The sequence below is a fragment of the Lissotriton vulgaris genome, chromosome 12, assembly GCF_964263255.1.
Source record: "Lissotriton vulgaris chromosome 12, aLisVul1.2, whole genome shotgun sequence".
In the NCBI taxonomy this organism is placed as follows: domain Eukaryota; kingdom Metazoa; phylum Chordata; class Amphibia; order Caudata; family Salamandridae; genus Lissotriton; species Lissotriton vulgaris.
Window position 1 is genome coordinate 38,563,539 of NC_141700.1, and position 18,571 is coordinate 38,582,109.

Sequence of the window (18,571 nt, forward strand, 5' to 3'; positions counted from 1 at the left end):
TCCCCTTAACATCCCTAAATGTTGTATTTAGGTGGCTCCCTAACACCAGGAGCTTCCATTTGTCTGCCTGAAGAAGAAAGAAGGACAAAGAAGAGCCCACAATGCGAGAACTGAGGAGCAACACTTGACTTGGCGCCAGCCCTACCAGTTTGCCTGCTGTCCCCGACAATTGCACGGACCCGACTCGCCCAGAAAGCGGTGTCACCTCCAAAAGCTGTGGAGAAGTGACCCACAACTTAAGCTGGCTAGCAACATCTCCCTTGGAGCAGAGGATCTGCTTCCCTGCACTGTTTCAGGCACCAAAAGGATCAACATTGAGAGCCTCCTCCAGCGCGACGTCGCCGGACAAAGCTGCACTGCACCCGAGCACCCAAGCCCGAGTTGCCGTAAACCGACAGTGCCTCTGAGGCACAGAGACACTCAAGAGTTGAGCCCCCCCCCCTCCTTGGACTCCACTGGACTGGCCCACCAGTCCTCACCTGCAGCCTCTTTCTGCAGGACAGCAGGAACCACGAGAGCCTTGGACTGCCACAACCCAAAATAAGAAAGCACCACGGCACACAATCCCCAATGCCCGAGTAGCTCAACGGTGCTCACAAGTACCAGAGCAGAGACCCTTCAAAGCTGAGCCCCCATTTGGGTTTGGCCAGACTGGTCCCCAGTCCCCGCCTGCAGCCTGTTTTTGTAGGCAGCCAAATACAGCAAGTGCCTTCCATAGTGCTACCCCAGCAGAAAAAGCACCACTGTACACGAGTCCCCCAGTTCGAGTTCCAGTGGGCCAACGGTGTCTCTGGGTGCCTAAGACCATCAAGTACTGAGTCCCCCTGTGGGTTCACCTGGACTGACCCCCCCATCCCCTAACTTGCAGCCTCTTGTAAACCAGCAGTTCTCTGTTGATTCAAACGGGGAACCAGACGCTGATTGGACCCGGACGCCTCAGAGCCACACGAGCTGACTTGTTGGTGCTGCCTTGGACCTTGCCCCATACTTACCTTAAATCCAGAAGGACAATTTCGTAAGTCGCAGCTAAGTGCCAGTCAGTACTGCAGTATATGTTTCTTTCCCATAGGATAACATTAGCAATTTACCGATCGAAGTGCCATTGTATTTCTGTATACTGCAAAAACGTAACAACACACTGACTGCATATCAAAACAAGTACTTACCCAATTACGAAGTTCTTGGGTGTTAAAAATATATATAAAGAAGGGATATTTTTCTAAATTGGCGTGGATCTCCTTTTTGAGAGTGTGCATCACTTGTTGACTCTGTGTGTAACTAATGTCTAACACTCCTCTCTGATAAGCCTAAGGCTGCTCAACCACACTACCCTAGAAGGAGCACCTTGGCGATTGCTAGAGCAACCCCCTGTCCACTGATAAGGGATACCGGGACTCTTTACACAGCATACCTTCTTTTGATATACTATATAAAGAGCCAGCTTCCTACAATGTGTTACGGCTGTTCTACATCAGGGGCCTATTTACAAAGCAGTGTGACTGTTGCAAAGGTCAAATCTGAGTCTTTGCAACTGCAAACTGGCATTCAGTAACACATTGTTAAATCGCAATTTGGGTTTGCGAGTGAACACAGAATCAGGGCATGTAAAGGGCATTGCTACCAAATTCCGATTCCTTAAGTTATGCATTAATGTTTTGCGACTGAAAGTTTGTCTCAAAACATTAATATTTAACCACCTCAAAAGCAGTAGTAACCACTTTGCAAATGGCAAGGGGTCCCCAAGACATCCTTTCCTCTTTGTGAATGTGGACAAAACCTTTTTTAGAAGCAGGCAATGGTCCCAGGGACTAAAAAAGGTTTGTCAAACGTTTCCTTTTTTAAAAGATATCGTTTTTATTCTAGTAAAACGGGTTGCATCAAAAAAAATTAAAGATTGCTGGTCCACCACCATGTCTGTGACTCTAGTCAATAATAGTGGTTCGCAATTCACAAAGTAACTCCTGCATATTAAGAAGGTAGGTCGAATTGCAGAGAGGTTCTGAGATTGAGACATTTTTAAATGTTAAGAGCAAGGAACCTTTGGCCTTGAAATGTGGCTTACTGAACGCAAGGTCACTGGTGAAACACAGCATGGAAATTCCTTTTCTACTCGAGACCAGGGTCTGGGATGTTCTGTTTATTACAGAAACCCGGACTACTTCTGACTCAATAGTAGATCTAGGTCTGGCTTGTCCACCTGGGTTTAATGTTTTTCACAATCAAGATTTAATAAGGAGGGTGGGATGGAATTATTTACAAGGAAAATTTGAATTTTTTGCTGCTTCTGCTGGATGACATTAAAGGCCCAGAAACCTTAGACTTTACCTTAAAAACAGAAAGACAGAGTATATTTTCTGGGGTTCTATGTTACAGACCCCCTGGGCCTCCAAATTCATGTCACCCCCCTAATAGAGGTTCTTACTAACATGGTGTTAGCGCATAGAAACTTTTATTATTTTAGGGGATTCTAATCTCTTGGCAGAAGGTGACCTCTTAGCAAAATAAATGGCTGCCTATTTTTGACCTCCGCGATAGGTTCGACCCATAGAACTCCATAGACGTTAACTGCTCAGTGTATGAGCAGCGCATCCGGGAAACCCTGGATAATGTGATCCTGGTCACCAGTTCAAAACCTTGGCGTAGGTCCTTCACACCATGGTATAATGACTCCCTAAAAATGCGTAAATTAGCATATAGACAGCTGGAAAAAAAACTGGCAGAAGGGATACCTCGACGCTGATAAGAAAAACTTAAAGATATCTCTTTACAACTACATCCTGGTCACCAGTTCAAAACCTTGGTGTAGGTCCTTCTCACTGTGGTATAATGACTCACAAAAAATGCTTAAATTAGCATATAGACATCTGGAAAAAAAAGTGTCGGAGGGGATACCTCAACGCTGATACGAAAAACTTAAAGATATCTCTTGACAACTACAAGTAAGGGGTCAGCAAAGCCAAAGCAGATTATTTCGCCTAGGAAATTCTTGCTGTCGAAAATGGCACGACAAAAGTCTTTGATATCCTCCGGGCGCTTTCAAACCCAGACTGCACTAAACAGGCAATCACTCCATAGCAAGGGCTTGCGCGATGACCATTCCAACTTCTTTGATAAGAAAATTAGCAGATTATTAGAAGAGACTGGTGCTCCTATTCAAACTCCATCCACCTTGTCTCAGAATAAAGTAGAGATAACAGAATGTCAGGCTCAGAGGTTCGATATTTTCGAAACCATCTCAATGGAGGGCCTTTTGTTCACTGCTAGATCCACCATCTCGAGATCTCCATTAGATCCAGTACCTCCTAGAGTGTGGAAAGAGTTTGAGGAAGAGTTAGCCCCTTTTACTCTGCAACTTTGTAATCAATCTTTGAAATCAGGGATTGTGCCATCTGCATGGAAAAAGGCTATACTTAGGCGTATTTAAAAAAAAATCCTTTGTAGATCCACTGATTCCAAACAACTACAGACCCATATTACTCTTTCCTTTCTCTGTGACACTAGTAGAATGATATGTGAGCTGAAGGTTTTCTCATATCCTGGAAACTCACTCTCTCCTTGAGGAGGAGCAGTTCGAGTTCTGACCGGGGCATGGCACCAAATCAGCCCTGATGACTGCCCTTGAACTGTGGATGAGGGTAGATGGTGGCTAGTCGACAGTCTTGATAATGATCGATTTGTCGGCTGTGTTCGATGCGATCTGTCATTCCATCTTATGACACAGACTAGCAACGATTGGAGTGGGTGGCACAGTCCTCAAATGGATGGAATCTTATCTAACAGATCGATGTCAGGCTGATGCTTTGCCCCCTTATTACTCCAATTACATAAATGTGTGTCAGGGAGTGCCACAGGGAGCAGCTCTTAGCCTCGTGCTATTCAGTATGCATATGAAACCCCTAATCACTCTTACTAAGGAACATGGCCTAAAATGGTTAACTATGTGGACAACAAGCAACTGATTCTCTCTTTTTCCAGTAATCAGGAAGAGACAGTAACAGCTTTTCAGAGAGCCATGGTTGAAATCAGTGAGTGAATGAACACCAGCTCACTGAAACTTAACAGGAATAAAACTATGTTTCTTTGCTGTGCATTAAGTAGAACTCCCATGTCCATTTCCCTTAATTTCTGGGCTCTTCCTTTGGAGGAGGCACTACTGCCTTCAGATTCAGTTTGTAACCTTTTGGGTTGTGTTTGACAATAAATTGTCTCTGGAAAATCATGTGACTAAAGTAGCAGGCATGTGCTTTGCGCTACTATGTAGTCTTAAGAAGGTGCTCCCCTTGTTGCCCCGAATCCAGAACTATGGTGGTACGAAGTGTCACACTGAGCAGACTGGACTATTGTAACGCCCTACTTCCTGGAGCATCTGAATACCTGCTAAGCGACTGTTCAGAGTACAAGCAGCTGCAGCTAAATTGGCACTGAATAGAGCTCGTAGGTCTTTGGCCAGCAATGTCTTGCAAGAACTACACTGGCTTCCCCTGAAGCAGAGGATTACATTCAAGGCCATGTGCATTGTTTTTAAGGCTGTACAAGGATATGGTGCCACTGCAGCATAGATTTAAAAGATAAAATCATTCATGATCTCTCCAATCAAGCACTGCAAACCTTGTCTGTACCCACAAGTACCGAAGATCAAGAGAAGAGGGCTGGGTGTTTGCAGTAAAAGCAGCTCAGATATGGAATGAGCTTCCGTACTTAATGAGAGCTTCATTGGAGCTGTTGCAATTCAGAAGGGCTTTGAGGACCTGGCTCTTCCCGCAGTAAATTCCACTCTGCACTCGGAAATTGGTCTGTGCACTCTTAGCAAGATCCGTTCCTTGCATACTAGCGCCAGGATACCAGTTTTGATGACAGTTCAGCACTTTATAAATATTATAAATAAATAAAATACATTTAAAACATGGATAATCAAATACTTAGTGATTTCAGGCTCCTTAGTCCTGTTTCAATGTTATAGTGTCATTGGAACAGATCAGACTTTAATTCTCAAAGCATGAATGAGGGATGGTTAGCAGAGCTCTCTAGAGGTAGTGAGGAACTCTCTTTTGTGTGGTTGTGGGTAGATCTTGGAAGGCTATGTGCGATAGATCTGGTGAAGTGAGATAGTTTAAGGAGGGTGTAGGTGTTCAAGTATCAGACAAGAAAAGATTTAAAAGATTATTCTTTGAATTGATAACAAAATGGCATTATGAAACGAAGGCAATACATGCAGCTTAGTATCACTGTAAAAACACCACTTAGGACTTACCTTAAGCTTGATTGAACCTTTGTCTAAAACACAAGGTGATATAGGGAAGGGGAGAGAGAAAATGTGGTCACATGGACAACCGGGCAAGGGAAGAGGGGAAGATAGGAAGAGGAATAGACAGCAGATAGAGCAAAAGATAGAAATCATTCAAAGAAATGGAGGGAGCCCAGAAAACAAATGTCAAGTACGAAAAATAAAAACAGATAAGTAAAAATAGAGAAGTGCAAAGAAAAGGGAAATAAAAAAGAGAGAAAAATGTGTTATACTCATTTCAAATACACGTGCATGAAGAGATATTGTGCAACTACAATAATTATACCTTCTACAAAATACATTGTAAGATAGCTAAGTCATCATTCATCTTCTTATTAGAACCACTTGATAAGCAATAAAAGCCTCCGGATGGGTTATCCTCCACACATTGTAACTAGAGCTATAACTCAATTGTAACTATGAGGAAGACACAGGTACTGGTAAAATTACGTTATAGGCAAGTGGGGCTCTCCTGTTAGGATCTTGCCTTGACATTCACTCATATTACTAAAATAAATGATGTCTTCACTAAATAAGGCCATATAATAATAATGTATTCTGTACAATTTTATTTCCAAACATTTTCACAACTTACGGATAAAGAACTTGGGCTAACAGAGAGGTGAGAATGTATTATACGAGTACTTATGTAACAATTGTATGAGTTTGTGCTTCACCAAGGCTTACCGAGGATTGTGCCATGGCCATGGGCCACCACCTCTCCTTTGACCATGAGCTGGAGTTGTACCTTGGTCTCCTTGATGGGGTTGAAGATGGTCACACTAACAGCTTCTTCCACCCCAGACCGGAACACAGATGGTGCTGCTATTAAATACCCCCTAGTAAAAACCAAAGATACGTTGGTCATAAACTGGTATCATAAATGTATACACATAGCCAGACAAACGAGAAACCAGCAACATAGATCATTTTTGGCATTGTTAAGGAAACCAATGATTCACAAATTCTCATAGAAATCCTTCTATAAGCTTCTATATATATTCAGTGAGTAAAAGTAACAGTACAAACAAATCTAATGTAGTGCGCTGTAGCGGACATATTCCCCATGTGGAAAATCTTATAAAAACAGACTCTTGATTCCATTTGCCTTAAGGGATCTGTTTCAGGGGAGAGCTTTCAAAGGGCATGTATATTTTGAGCTGCATAAATGTTGGCGCAGGAGTACTGACGCTGCATGAATATTTTAATTTCGAGCTATATTATGATATATTTTCTATTTCTATTTTCTACTGCTATATTTTTCAATCATTGGCACTATGACCTGGTGTTGTCTGCTGAGGTGGGCGAAAGACAAACAAATTGTACCCCCGAATCAAACAGGGTTTACCCTAGGGGCAGGTACAGTACCCAACATATTTCCATTATCATTAAAAATGGACAAACTTCGGACCTTACGGAGACGGAACAACAGTTTGCTACGTTAGGATTCACCTTATTTAAGAGAGAATTAGCTAGGGGGTGGGGTAGTTCCAGACCGCCGGGGGTTGTAACATGGAGTAGGGAAATGGATAAATGTATGGTGGCCGAGAAAGAAGTCTTTATCTCACGTGGATGTCCAAAGAAATGGGATAAGAAATGGGCCAAATGGAATATGTACAGAGGTGAAATATGTGTGTCCCCCTTGGTGGACCTAGATATGCGAAGGGGTAGGGACAGAGAGCAAGAATTGTAATGAATCTGTTTATTGTTTATATTGGTCAATGTAAGAGACATTATGATTGGTAATGTGAAATGATTGTATCAATGTCTAAGGTCTGTCACTACTGCAAAGTTCAAATAAAAACATTTAAAAAAAAACAAAACATGAAGAAACTTAAGAAAAAGAAACAACCACTCTATCTCTGCGTCAATTATATGGCTGCATTTGACTGTGTGCAATGTAATCTTCTTTGGCAAAAGTTATTTATTTATTTTGATTGTTTTTTATAGCTCAAACATGACCCTTGGGGGTATCAGAGCGCCTTATACATTTTACAGAGAGCAGAGACAAAAAAACAATAATAACAATAATATCACAGTTGAGAAAAAATAGACGATAAGGTAGTACCCAGAAAAGGTAGGGTACGCTTTACAATGTTCAGAGAGCAGAGGAGATAAAGAAATGTCATAGTCAAGAAAACTGCAGGATCAGGCAGTGTTGAGAAAAGGAAGGGTGCGACATATCAGGACTGATAAGTCAAAAATACTAAAGTCGCTGGTGAGCAGTAGTCATGAGTGTGGTTGAGGAATCGGGCTGGGTACACAGAGAGAGGTGATCTTAGGATCTAAGGAAGAAATGTGTTCATAAGGAGTACTTTGACTTCTATCTTGAAGGATACAGTTGAGGGATTAATTCTGACTTCAGGGGGCAAGGAGCTCCAAATTCTCTGGACAATTCCAGCGAATGATCGTTGTACGTTTTCTTCTTGTGGAATATCTGAGGCTTCAGAAATAAGCTTCTGGATGATCGGCAGCCACCAGAAAGTTCGAGCTTCTGAGCGAGATATCTAGGGATTTGAAGCAATATTTAGCTGGATTCTTGCTTTCATAAGGGAGTCAGTTGAGGGATTTCAGATTAGGGTGATGTGGTTGCTTCTTCCGTGGGTATTGCGGCCCGTCTTTTAAAATCCATACAGCTGTTGTACACGGACACCTGGTCAAGGAAGGGTGCGAATCGGAGATGACTCCATCTTATCCATAAAAATACATGTGTTCCAGGGCCTAAAGCAAGGTTGTGTTTTGGCACCATATTTGTTTTGATCTGTTTCTAGCTGATCTATCAACCGTATTGGATGCAGTAAACTCGGTTCCATGCACATTTCAAATTTATCATATGCCAATTATGTGTTGTTGCTCAACCTGACACAAATTGGACCGCAACAACGTATAGATCAGCTATTCTTATTCTATTTAACCACCAGCATGACAGTAAATTTAAAGAAAACAAAGATTATGGAAGTTAGTTGAAGGATAAAGAAAAGTTTCAAATAATTCTTACATGGTGAACAACTGGAGCTGACAACAACTTATAGATATCTATCTATGAGTACTTTTTGATGAAAGAGTTACTTTTAAACAGCACTGAAACGATTTGATGAGGCAAAGTAACACTTTGATCCTGGCCTTTCTTACCCTACAAAGAGCTCTGGATGGACCAAGTTTTCTACCTCTACTGAAGGTAATGACTGCAAGTGTTCCGAGTGTTACATATGGAAGTGAAGCGTTCTGGGGTAGAGATGGAGCACTCATAAACTCAGTCTTGTCTAAAGCATTTAGATTGCTGTTCCGCCTTCCCCCAAATGCTTCCACAGCCCAGATAAGACTGGAGTTTGGTCTATTAAATCAGTTAATAGTTAGGAAAGGGGATTACATTAAAACCTGGAAGAGAATCTGGTCCCCTCAGGAAGTCAGCTGTTTCAAGCTCTTTGGCAGAAACTGCAAACAAATGAAACTGCACCTGCCCGCCATTACCGCGACCTGGCCATCAAAAATCTAGGGATTCACACAGTGTGGGGAAACTCCCTCTTTTCAGCTGCCTTTAAAGAATTGGTTAATGTTGTTGCTCAAAGAGAAAGATAAGCTATCTCGAAGATTGCATACCTAGTCTGGTCTTAATGAACATAAGACACTTAAGTGCCAATCTTACTTATATGTCCATGGACTCGACAATTCTCACTCCGGTGCCTACTCGAACCACGGGTTCACACTCTGCGACTCTGGGCAATAGCTTGCTTAATCTCCACAACGGCCCCTCGCGGCGGGATGCCTGGCTTTCACCTTGCGGATGCCCTGCCGGGTATCTCACAGGGGAATACCAGGACGGGTTCCCTAAGCAAGCGCCGGGACACCCCGTTGGGGTAGCTGTGCGCTATACAAGATACACTACATTTACATTTACATATGCAGGGTGGTCAAGCCACTTAAAAAACGATTTAATGGATTATCTTGTTGGCCTTCACCCAGGAGAAATCAATAGAAAATCGTGTAAAAAGGTGACTGCAAAGGACTGTTTCAGATTGTGTAACACTGGGGAAAAAATATCATACACTTTACTAACTTATGCCCAGCCTTATTATAAGAAAGAAGATTTATTACAAGAAAGTCCCCTTTAATTAGCACGGGATACGGACCTGCAGGCAGGCAGTAATTGCAAGTTTAAAATCTACGGACCCCATGATGGACTGTCGGGACACAAAATGTTTCAGAATAGCTGAAAGAAATTATTGCACTCAATGCCTTGCAGTCTTAATAAGAATTTGCTTTCCTTTCTAGCCTTATAGAAAAGATATGAAATTGATATTTTATCGCTACTGTATGGTTTTGATGCTCCGCACTTGCACTTTGATACAATATATTCTTCTGATGCCTAAATGTTGAAATTACGTATTAGGCACTTTGGTTAGCTGCACCTCTCCTTACCTTGTAGGATTATACCAATGGATGCATCGCTGGATACTGTAATATGCCGGTAATAGGCTTGGATAATCACCTGCCTTTTACATGAATTTTTTTTGTTTATAATTTTTACAAGTTGCTACCAAAACTAATTTTATCTATATTAAATGATTTTTAAAGGAAATGTTTTAAAAAGATTTTCTTTAACAAATTAATTTTTAAAGGTTTTAATTAACTGTTCAATAAATAATTCGACTTGACTATGCCCTGGTGTTGAATCTTGTCCTTACTTTGTCTTCCTGCTCTCCTTCAATCCCTGCTGATTCCGAATTGCCAATTCAACAGGTGGGACATAAACATGCTTTTCACAGTTATGCTGCCACTTTAAATTTTGAGTGGAATACCAGTGTGAGTGTCCCAATTTCGGGGCACAGATTTTACCAATCAACCCATCCCAGCCCGTTTTTTTTAATTTTTTTCAAATTCTCTGAGTAACATCGAGTGCAGCGTCTAAAGTGCTTTCCTTCTACACCTTAATAATTCACTGACTCTCCATTTTTTTAAAAAAAAGAAGAGATTTTTGTTGGTTTTTATTAGTGTAAAACATTGGCATATGTGACTCTCCTTTCTTAAAGGAGCCGGCTCCCATTGCTTTTAGCTTCATAGTGACAAACAAAAGTATAATGCACACTCTTCTTGGCGGGCCACTTTAAAGAGAATAAATGGAATGGACAATTGGCTGCGGCCAGAGTTCAACAGCTGGACCTGTGCAGTGAATTCTTCTTGTTCATTTTGAACTAGAATTCATTCAAGTTCGCTGACAAGCATCTTCTGTCAATGTTGAAGAAGAGACTGGTTCAGAAACTTGACTTTTTTGTTGGATCTAAATTTCTGCTCACAGGTGAGAGTATTTATGAACCAGACGAGCTCCTCAAAGTAACAAAGTTTAACAGTACACATATGATGGTTATACCCTCAGTTTCAGGCCTTCAGCATCTCATTCAGGAAGGGAGACCTCCAGGTTTAGGCATTTGCCAGTGCCTCCTAGTGGTATTGGTGCATTATGGAAATGTGTCCTCTTGCGGCACCAGACTTTTTCAGACACAACAAGGTTGTAAAGAGACCACAGAAGTGCTGCTCTTGACTCAATACTATCTCAAAGGGGTTTAGAGTACTCTGGGGTCAACAGGTACCCACTGCCAGATCTCCAAGGAAAGTTAATTGGGCATTGAGACATTGTTTGTAGCACACTCTAAGGTCCTAGTACCTGAACAACAGTTTGTTTGCCCTATTCTGGCTACACCAAAACATTCACAAAAGTTCATACCCTTAAATGGTCTCCATTAGGTTTCCTCCTATGAAAACGTTACTAGACAGAGTCTTGGATGACCCTTCTTTTGTGCCCCATTCCCAGAAAGAGCATGACAGAAGGAATGGTGTGTCATATAGATATACATTGCCTATATGCTGTATTAAGTTAGCATGAGCTTATTAGGAGTTTAAACGCCATTTTACCTTTCTGCTGCTTCTGCACACGACACATAGCTGTTGCCTTAGCTTTGAGCCTAGTAGAATGTTTTGATTCATGCAAGAATAATATGTTGTTACACTGATATCAGCCTTGCTTGGCGAGCTGTGTCTGTACAGTGAGTGCAGAAACCTTCAAGGATATCTCAACACAGTGGTTGTTATGAGGTCTGATCTTTGCACGTTCCTAGACATAACATACATGCAGCTGCGGCCAAGTTCTGGCTTTAGGCGCGTTTTATATTGCTTTGCACAAGAGCATAGAAACACACTTGATGGTGCTTCGCATGCAGAGAGCTGGTGGAAGATGATGTGATCCCTTACCACTAGGATCTTGAGGTATGGGGCCGCCCTGCTAAAACCCAAAGAGACCTTCTTAGATATAATATAATATACTACCTAGGGAGGGTGAGAATTAGGTGTTACTGAACCCTATTCGTTTTAGCATAATACCATGCTTTCACCTTTTGTGTTCTACGGACTAGTGACTATGCTGATTACTTTGTTTCTTATAATATGTTTGCTTGTATTAGCTAAGATACTGCGTTTGAGAACACTGCATTATTGAATAAATATTTCAAATATGCACGTGTCATCTTTTACTCCTTGTTCTGGATTGGAATGATTGTATAACGAAAGAGTGTTCATGTGTTCCACGTTACCTGAGGTGTACTAAGTCCATGTTCTGGTTTGTCTAAGCATTGGGAGTTTGTGATAACCAATGAGACACTGTAGCTAGTCTGGTAGGGGATTTTTGGGTACTAAGGTGAGTTTTGGCACACCCTAATTCACTGAGGTTCCAAGCCTCTATACACAGTTCTGTCTGAGCACGGAATCCCTGCGACAGGTGCAAACAACTTTTTATGGAGTTTAAACCCCAAAGCTAACTACTTTTTTAATTTGATATCATCGCTTGTTATGAAACTAAACCTGAGGGTTTTCCCATAATTCCCAACCAGCTTTTTGCATCACTTCTAAAGCACTTGGAAAGTCCTTCTTGACACTTGATTTTATGCCTCATAAAATATGGGCTCCCCAACAATTTGACTTTGGCCAGTATCCCTTGTGTACCTACCTAATGGTCTTGAATATGCAAGTCTGAATGCTTACCACAGTAATATGAATGCTGAGCTTGCCTTTGTCACTTCAGCAGATGTTCCCATACCTATTACAACACCCACATTCATCCCCAATGTTTCTGAATGAACATATTAGTCTGAATCCTCTGGCCTTTGAGAAGCACATGAATAACACCTCCCACATGGTTTATTGAAATCAACCTCCTAAGACTCTTATTAGAGGATATGTCAGAATGTATTTAAAGAAGACAGCAGTTTTTTCAATTTGATTTGTTCCCTAATGGTCTACCAAAAATTGTGGGTGTCACAGTTCCTGAAATTTCACATGCTGCAGGTATCTTTACCCAGCTTAGTTTATAAAGAACCAGACTCCAGCCAATCAGGCAATGGCACCCTGATTTTCTACCGCACGTTGAGTGAAAGGGAGTCCCTTTCAAAATACCCAATCTGTCGCCACTGAATGGGATGATTACCTCAACCCCTCACCTTCTCCTCGACCACCACAATCAGTGGATTCTCCACCAGACGACATTGGTGGATTCCATATGCTCATGGAGATAGAGGCCAGGTATTTAACAGTCGGTGATTTTAAAGAACAATCTAGGAAAACAGTCAGAACAATCCTTATAGTGGGCTAAATTTGGGAGGAAGGAATAAAGATAATGAAAATGCCAGCCACAGTTACAGCGGTCCTACCAAAAATAGACAAAAAATATAAAACTCCTGAAGATCCACCGGCTTGTTTGATCGGACACCCAAAACCAGACTTTGTTATTACACAGGCTGCTCGGCGCCGGTCTAAGAACCCGTCCACACCAATCTCAAAACCACCTGACAAGGAGGGCAGACGCCTTGACTATATTGGTAAGCGGTTCTCAGTCATGTCAGGCCCGACTGTCCGTGCAGCGAATCCTATAGCAATTCTGGGCAGATACAATCGCCAGATGTGGTCGGATATCGCCACATATCTGGATTTCTTGCCAAAAGACAAGAATGCAAAAGCGAAGAAAATTACATTCTGAGGGAAGGGGAAATATCTGCATGAGAAATCATAGATTGCGCTATGGACATAGCCTCAATAGGTTTGCAACAGCTGGCAGGATCAGCGGTGCTTAGACCCCAGGGTTGGCTCAAAGCTACAACGTTTCGCCCTGAGATTCAACACAAATTTTGGCTGTGATCTACGATGTGATGCCTTGTTTGGCAAGCACTTTGGCGATGCCTTACTAGCGTTCAAGGCTGATACGGACACCGCTAGGTCCTCAGGCACCTGCAGTTTCGGAAAATACCTTTTCACAGAAGAGGTACCTATTCCTATTGAGGAAGATATCAGAGGTATCAGTCATACCAACCCTATTATCAACCCTTGCAGTCTCCCTACAAGCAGCACCAATCTTATCAAACACCACCAGCGACAGTTTACTCCAAGCAATCACCAAAGAGAAAACAATCAGCACCAGCCAGAGACACTGGCAGGAAGCAGTGACTATGTCATAGTGCTGGTTAAATTCTCCACAGTACATCATCCTGTGGGAGCAAGAATTTCAAACTATTCCCATCAATGGCAGAAGATCACTATGCACAAATGGGTCCTGGGTTTCTACACATATGGCCATACATTGGGGTTCAGCCAAATTCTGCCTACCACTTCACCAAAACAATTGCTGCTGTCTCATCTACATCTTCTTTGGAAGAAAGCTCTGGCTATGTTAGCCAAGGGGGCCACTGAAGAGGTTCCACATTCTCAGAAAGGAATGAGCTGCCACTCTTGTTTTTTCTTGGCCATGAATAAATCTGGAGAGTGGTGCCCCATTCTGGATCTCAGGAAACTGAACAATTACCTGAAAAAGCAATTTCTCGTAAGAGCACCGTCCCGGAAATCCTGAATTCTTCATGAGAAGCCTAGATCTGCAGGGTGCCTATTTCCATATCCCTATCCAATCCGAGGCATCGCAAATTTCTCTGATTCACAGTAGGTGGCACTAACTACCAATTTAAGGTACTCCTATTAGGTTTCAGATCCACTCCCCGCAGTTTTATGAATTGCCTTGCCCCAGTAGCAGCTACTTACAACAAAACGATCTTCAGTTGTTCCCCTATCTCAACAACTGGCTAATCAAAGCACCAACTGCTTGTTAAGTGTCCAAAGCTACAACAACATGTCTTCACACGATTCATTCCTTGGGCTGAGTGTAAATTAGCAGAACTCTCCTCCAACGAGGATACATTTTCTGAGAGCAACACTAGATATGTTACAAGGCAAGGCATTCTTGTCCACAGAATGACTCATGACACTGGCTAGAACTCTTTCAAAAAGAAAGTCTTTTAGTTCGCCTGCTCAAGCCTCGTCTCTGCATGATGTCATCAACCACTCTCCTAGTACCTTGTGCTCATCTCAGTATGAAACCTTTCCAGGAGGAAATAGATACACAGTGGGTCCAAGTGGAATGCTCATTCTGCGATGTCATCCAGCTCACGTCAACAGTGATGAAAGCTCTTCCTTGGTGGATGAACACTGACAATCTCTCATCAAGGCTAACGTTCCTATCTCCAGCTTTAGAACACATCATTACAATAGTCGCCTCCCTAGACTTAGTTGGGGATTCCTCTTGCAGGATCATCAAATAAGTGGCAAATGGAGTCTGACACAAACAAAAATGCATATCAATTTCCTGGAGCTCAGAGCGATCTCACTCCAAGCTTTCTTGCCGAGAATACAGGGATCATTGGTGTTGAGACATACAGACAACACAACTAATATTCACTACCTCAACAAACAAGGAGATACAAGATCGCAGTTCCTATCTCAGAAAGCACAGGACATATGGAAATGGGCATTAGCGCATCAAGTAACCGTAAGAGCAGAACATCTGCCGGGGGTCAGCAATTGTTTGGTGGATACTTTAAACAGAACAAGTCAGAGCAATCCCAAATGGGAACTAAAATAATCCATTCTGAACACCATACTCCAATGATAGGGCAAGCCAAAACGGAATCTCTTTGCATCTCAAGAGAACAAGAAATACTGGTTTTATGTAAGCTGGAACCTTCAAGAAAGGTCATGGGGGAATGAGTTTTTGAAAAGAGGGTCAGGGATCTATGTGTATGCTTTCCCTCAATACCGCTTAGTCCCAGGCGTCTCAGGAAGATGAAAAGGGAGCCGTGCTGGCTAATAGTCATTGCTCCACAATGGTGGAGCAATGACTATTAGCCATTGGACAACTCTGGTTCATGGAACTTCTACTGTTGTCAGAGGACAACCAGATTTAACTGAAGCCCTGTAATGATTTGCTGTCAACCACCAGCAGGCTCTTCATCCGAACCCGACCTCTGTGCACTTATTGGCCTGGTTCCTGAATACCATGAGCTTTAACACCTAGCTATCCCTGAGGACGGAAGGAATATTCTTGCAAGAGCCAGAGATGACGCTAAACAAAATGTATCACTTGGAATGGAAACGTTTCTGCTTATGGTGTCAAAACTCAACCATTCACCTTATCTCATCACCTCCAGAACAGGTTTGGACAAATCTTCTCTCTCAAGGCAGATCGGGCCTGGTGCATTCTTCCATTAAAGTGCACTTGGCAGCCATTCCAGGATATAGAAGAACGTCAGGGTCTCCTTCTCTGTGATCTAACAGACTAATCACACCATTTCTTAAAGGTTTATTCAGAGTATTTCTTCTGATAAAGTCACCTCAACCAACACGGCAACTTAACACAGTACCGTTGCAACTAAGGAAGTGCTCTTTTGAACCTATTCAAAAGGCAGGACTCAAGTTCCTGATATAGAAGGTGGCTTTGCTTTTAGCTCTCACTTCCGCAAGAAGAGTAAGTGTGCTCCAGGCATTCAAATAAAGGAGTCTTCCTTACAATTCAAAAATAATACTGTGATTCTCCAAACTAATCCCAAATTTATCCATACAGTTCCAATAGATTTCAATCTCAACGAACCTGCTGTGCCTAAGTCATTTTTTCCGAATCTGCAGACACCTGCAAATATAAAGTTGCATAACCTAGATCTATATAGATGCTTGAAATTTTGCTTACATAGTACAAAGTATCTACGAAGTGCAGACCAGATAGTTGAGGCATAGGAAAACGATAACAAGGGAGGTCCGGTTTCCAAGGCCAGCATAGCAAGATGGATCTCAACAGCATTTCAGTTCTGACAATCTAAAGCGAGTAGGCCTTTGAGACCCAGTACTAAGGCACGCTACAAGGGCAGTTTCTACAACGGCGACCCTGTTTTCTGGAGTGCCCATCGAAAGTATATGCCTTGCTGCAACTTGGAAGAAAATGCATGCTTTCACCCAGCATTACTGCCTGGATTCAGCACAGCACAGTGATACAGCAGTGGGGCAAGCAGTACTATGCCATCTTTTCCAGTAAGGTGAGCCTGGTATCATAAAATGTGTACATTTGTACCCACCATCCGCTAATGTGTTATATAACATAATTTTGCTAAACATGTATGTAACTGCTAGTTATTCTGATTCAAGCATGTGAATCTATGAAAGATACTCCAATACAGGCGAAAACATGTGTGTCTTACCTGTAGCGCTTGTTATGCAGTATTGGTATCTTCCATAAATTCACGTGCAACCCATACTCCTCCCCTTAGAGGCTTCTCTTATTGGAAAGTGGTGACTATTCCAACTAGTGCTTAAAAATCTGAGGGAAGATGCCTCTGCTGGGAGTGTGCTACAGGATTTTGTCGCCTGGAGTTTGGATCTTTATAAATGATGTGGATAAGCTATTAAAGTCAATGTCTTTTGCCATTGTAAGCTATTTTAACTACTTCCACTGCTTTAGAATATACTTTGGGATTCCCACCTCGACAACGGTGATGATTCATGCATGTGAATCTATTAAAGATACCAATACTGGAGAACAAGAGTTACACGTAAATAACGCATTTTTTCTGAGACTACAACTTCAAAAGCGTTGGATACAAATTATCAGACTAGATAGACAGATAGAAACTGCACTCTTGACAGTGATGGAAGAGCTAAGAAAACATTTGGATGGAGGGGGCTGCGCTGCTCTTATTTTGTTAGATCTCAGCACAGCCTTCGATACGATGAACCATCAGCTGCTAATCCAAAGGCTTAGGAAGGCAGGAGTTGCAGCTAAATGGCTACAGCCCTTTTTAGATGACAGATCCTTTGTAGTCTTTGAAGAGGAAATCACCTCAAAGCGAATGTCCCTTAGATGTGGGGTTCCCCAGGGTTCTTCCGTGAGCTCCACTCTATTCAAAGTCTATATGAGTTCCCTGGCAGATGTTGTAACACCTTTTGGCATTCAGATCATCACCTACGCTGATGATACCCAGTTGGTGGTTTTACTAAACTGGACAATTCAGGATCCAGGCTAGCCTTATACCTTGAAAAGTTGTCGTATTGGACAGCTCTTGCCTAAAACTCAATGGAGCTAAGACTGAGCTGATGCTCTTAGGTACCTCAACTTCGTTGAGCAAAAGCTCATTCTGGTCCAGTTGTCTGGGGATACCACCTGTCCCAAAAGAACAAATGAAGAGTCTCTGTGTATGGCTGGATTGCAATCTTGATTTCAAAGAACAAGCATGCAGGGTTGCAGCCTGTTGTTTTGGGATTTTAAGAATGCTAAGAAAGATCCTTCCCATGCTACCCTTCACCGCTAGAAGACTACTGGTTCAAACATTGATTTTGTCACGCTTTCATTATGCTAATGCTTTATATCTGGGAGTCCCACTCACCACCACCAAAAAATTGCAGATAGTGCAAAACTGTGCAGCACGTCTGCATTTGAATACTTCGAAGCACCTTTCAGCTAAACCTGCGCTTGCATCACTTCATTGGCTGCCCATACATGAGAGAATCCAGTTCAAGGCCTTGTGTATCTCACACAACGTTCTCTCAGGGAAAGGTCCACCCACCATCAGTTCCATTATTCAACATTATCGCCCTAATAGGCCTTTAAGGGCAGATAATAAATATTTGGTGGTAGTTCCAAAAAGAAGAAAAATACGAAGCGGAGGGCGCTGCTTCTTGTACAATGCCGCAAAACTGTAGAATCTTTTGCCTTTTGGTATTCGCCTCTAGTCAAATTACCTGACCTTTCTAAAGCAGCTAAAGACTTATCTGTTCCCCTAATGCTGCCCATGGTTGAAGCTGCACTGCTATTAGCACTGGGATGCCCCCGGGGAGCCATGAGCTCTAGAAATGCCTCTTCATTCATTCATTCAGATAGGACCTATTTCTTGTCATAAAAAGCCTTCCAGCATCAGTCAGCAATTTTTACAGCTG

At 42.3% G+C, this 18,571-nt stretch overlaps 1 protein-coding gene across 2 annotated transcripts in view; it reads right to left on the bottom strand.

Annotated features, from left to right (window-relative positions):
* The window catches only part of CPAMD8 (C3 and PZP like alpha-2-macroglobulin domain containing 8), a 1,208,079-nt gene that overhangs the window by 1,118,901 nt on the left and 70,607 nt on the right, over positions 1-18,571 (bottom strand). For both annotated transcript variants that reach the window (XM_086946939.1, XM_086946938.1), the window contains exons 2-3: positions 5,972-6,123; positions 5,252-5,274 (exon numbers count right to left, since the gene is read on the bottom strand). In XM_086946939.1, coding sequence (XP_086803065.1) covers positions 5,252-5,274; positions 5,972-6,123 — 175 coding nt within the window. The remainder of the gene's footprint in view (positions 1-5,251; positions 5,275-5,971; positions 6,124-18,571) is intronic.